Below are 3,791 nucleotides of genomic sequence, written 5' to 3' on the forward strand. Positions count from 1 at the left end.
GTCGTGCAGGGTGCCAGAGTATCGTCGTGTCGGACTGACTGACTGCTGAGCTGGTTCTTGATAAAGGAAAACTTTTTAGATTATTATGATCATTTATTGTGTTGAGATTTATATTGAATACATAGGTAAAAGAAGTCATAGATAGATTAGAATCGAGGAATGAACTAAGTATCAGATAGAAAATATAGATAATTAAGATAACCTATGTGTGTATAAGTACATATAATCTTGCACAATGTTGATGCAAAATTTAATACCATCAGGAAGTTCTAGCTGTACAGAGTCGAGGCAAGGAGTTGCATTTTTTCCCTCCTCCAGACTAAAATTAGCCATGATGCAGAGGTCGTTCATACTTTGCTGCCTGAAAACCAGGGTCACCATCCAGGAAATGGCAAGAGCTCGTTTGCGGTGCCTCCTGAACGTTAGATGTTGAGCCATGCAAACCAACCTCTCCTTAAATCCCCTGTTAATGCGCTATCAATTCCCAACGCTCTACCAGGCTACCACAACTTCGCTCTCCATCAATCGCCTTCGCAAGTTCTTGGTCTCTTGCGCGTCCGTCCTGTCTGTCGGACTGAGCAACCAACCAACCATGGCGGCGCCCGTTCGCGCGTGGCTGGTGGTGATGGCGCTGGCGTGCGCGCTGCTGCTGCTGCTGCGGTCCTCGGACGCGGCTCCCGACGCCGGCGAGGCGGTGTCGTCGGGAGCCGCGAAGCCCAAGTGCGTGGCCGGCGCCAAGAACGACAAGGCGTGCCGCGTCGGCATCGGGCACGACCCGGAGAACCAGGAGGAGGAGGGGTCGTTCAGCGTGGGCGACGTGAAGGCGCCCTCCGGCGCGCCCGACGCCGAGAGCGACGACGACTACAACGACCCCGACGTGCCCAACGACGGGCTCATCGTCGCGGGGCATTGAGCTGAGCGGCCGACAACTGATCGACCAGGCATGTATATGCATGAAGGGAACGGGGCGGTCACTCAAGCCCGGTGCGTCTTTGCTTGGTGATTGGTGATCTTGATCGATCGGTCGAAGCTGATTGGACTTGCATGATTGTTGCATTGATTGTTCTTTTTAACTAGTGTACGGTAAATTGGTTAACACATATAATCGCTATGTGTGCTATGAACTCGTGATCCTTGGCACGTGATAATTCCATAAGATTACTGATTCCTGTACCATTCAGGTTGCTCTGAACTTCGGTGTGATAGCTGCCCGCATGGGAGCAATATGATCCAACGGATACGTATAATTTTAGAGAAAAACACGTTTGGTTGCTTACATTTACTGTTTCAGTCTGGTTCGACGGATACAGATGGATTCACTTGTTACTACCACAAAATTATCTTTATACGAGCAACTAATCACAATCTCAACTCTTGCATCCGCTCATACTGACCTTAGATTTGATAAAACAAATAGAAAATCAGCTTAGCATGTCTAGACAGATACAACTGACCAAAATTTCTTCTTTTCAACAAATATGACTCCACTCAATCTGCTTCCTCTCAATCTTGTAAATACGATCCATATGGGCAAAGCCCATAAAAGCAACTAATCAAACCCTATATGACGTCAAAGGTCCAAATCATTTGCTCCCATGACCGAGATTATGCCATGTAACCATCACCACTTTCCTAATTACGTGAGCTGGTGAATTTTGGAGGGAAATATGCTACTCTTTTATTAGAGCTTTCCGTCTAAAAACAAATATATTGCCCCGAAAAGCACCTGATAAAATTGACGTTGCTCTTTATCTTCCTCAAATCTTCATGCCTTTCATTTTTCAACTCCAAACTAGCCATGTTTAACAAACGTGCGAACAGAGATGAACGATGTTGAAACTGCTCTAATCCAAACACCAGTGACAAGCCTCTGAAAATCCAAACATCATGTCGGGTTTGCTACAGATCTGAAATATTTGTTAGAATTTCTGTCAGCAATTCAAGACAATGTTCCAGAACAAGAATGGAACCGACTGGCAATCCTAGCATCGCAATTTCTTGTACTGCCAGTCTGCCAGGACATCCTCTTTCTCCCCCAGTCTTCGTTTGCTAGCATTTGCACATCTGCAGAGCTCTACATCAAAATCGGTGAAAGTTAGTAAACGCCGAACGCACTGGCTATTCCTAGGCTCGGTGAGGTTGCTGGCCAGGCAGGGAAGGCTCGGCGTCGTGCAGCAGGAGGGCACCGGCCGCTGCTGCGGCTTCGGCAGCGGCCAAACGTAAGCGGCGTGTTGCCGTCTCACTCGGCGCCCAAGGCACGTGCACGACGCCGCGGCTGCTGAGGGGAGTGGTGGTGGTCATCTGGCATAATTTGGGCCATGAGATGGTGCAGCTCCACCCGGTGGAGCATCCGGGTGCTAGCCCGGTTAGCAAGTACGGCGCTCACAGAGCGCTCGGGTTAGCTCGTGTTTGAGCCCTCGCACAGGTATGTACGAAATAGAGGTGCACAGAACAGTCTCGCTTGACCCTATCTTGAAAAAAAACTGTGAAAATAAATCATACTGTTAAAAGAAAAGCTCCACCCGGTGGAGCCACCCTATCAACTCCAGGGGATTTGGACCCCTCAAACATGAACGGAGGCGTACTGCGGCTAGTTGCGAGCACACACAACTGCACACTTGCACACGCAATTGCATCACGGGGTTAAATGGGCAAATCTCATGGATTTTTTAAGGGTACAAACAAGACGAATACAACCGGTCAGATCTAATATCGGGAGTAAATGCACCTAGGATTAAGCACCTGTGTCGAGCTGAGCTAGAAAACAGGCGGGCTCGGTCATATGCCAAACGACCCTTGCCAATCTAGCCAAATCTCAACAAATCTCATGGATGGTGAGCACGGTCAGCTACCGAGGCACACTCTTGTGTGCACGAGGATAGGCACCAGGGCCTTACTGTGGGCCCGGCGATTTAGGTCAAATCGGGCCGAAGCCGAACTCATTAGGCTTTCCACGGATTTGGTCAGGCATCATATGGGCCACCAAGCATGGTGGCCGAGCAGCGAAAGGAAAAGCAGCGGCTGGCCGGGCCGCGCATCGCGTTCGACGAACGAGGTCAGGCCGTGGAATCGGACGTTCGGCCGTGGGTCGGTTGAGCGGCGACCGTCAGAGGCAGAACCGGCGCTGGCCTTGGCCCCGGGCGGCGTACGCGACGTTTCGTGGTCAGCGCTCGGCTCGGGAGTGTGCGCTTCGGCGCAACCGTGCAAGCGGCGGGCGGGGTAGCGGTGCGTGCACGGTCGCCGGCCGGCACAGAAATCCTTTTTCACGCGCGCTGCTCTACTCACGCCACCTTCATCCACTTTCTATTTTTGAATTTTTTTCAAAAACTTTTCTAAATAATTTTTTCAAGCAAACTTTTTCTTAAAACTATTCTCATTAACTTTTTCAATAAACTTATTTAGAAAATTTATTTAAAAACTTATCTTGATAACTTATATCGACAATTTTTTAAAAAAACTTTGTAAAAAAGAAAAGTTGTAGAGAGGAAAACTTTCTAAATATAGAAAGTTACAAGTTACTGTGTTGACGTGCGTGCACCAAATAGCACAGTCCTAGCCGCGGCTAGCGCATAACGGCTAGGTCACCAGGGCCGGAAGGTATGATTGTGCTACGTTACACAAACATAGGTGGAAGGGCTTAATTTTTCACGTATTTTGTAAGGGGAAATTCCATTAGCTTTTTTGAACGTATGGTTATTAGAACTGTTTATTTGCGTTGAGAATTTATAATGCAAGAATAGTTAAAAAAATTGTAAGATAAATAGAAGAATCAACAGATAGATATATAATAG

The 3,791-nt window shown here is 48.0% G+C and overlaps 1 protein-coding gene across 1 annotated transcript; it reads left to right on the forward strand.

Moving 5' to 3' along the window:
• Positions 1–331: 331 nt before the first annotated feature.
• Positions 332–913, forward strand: LOC133931128 (uncharacterized). The gene is made up of 2 exons (XM_062377936.1): positions 332–421; positions 500–913. Exons 1-2 carry the CDS (start codon positions 332–334, stop codon positions 911–913), a joined length of 504 nt encoding a protein of 167 aa, XP_062233920.1.
• Positions 914–3,791: the final 2,878 nt, after the last annotated feature.

This window comes from Phragmites australis, chromosome 10 (assembly GCF_958298935.1).
Source record: "Phragmites australis chromosome 10, lpPhrAust1.1, whole genome shotgun sequence".
Classification (NCBI taxonomy): Eukaryota; Viridiplantae; Streptophyta; class Magnoliopsida; order Poales; family Poaceae; genus Phragmites; species Phragmites australis.

Excerpts from the sequence above, each read along its gene's own strand:
- LOC133931128 (XM_062377936.1), top strand. The coding sequence starts at position 332 with ATGATGCAGAGGTCGTTCATACTTTGCTGCCTGAAAACCAGGGTCACC. Across the intron at positions 422-499 it reads GTTTGCGGTGCCTCCTGAAC|GCTACCACAACTTCGCTCTC; the intron begins GTTAGATGTTGA and ends ACGCTCTACCAG.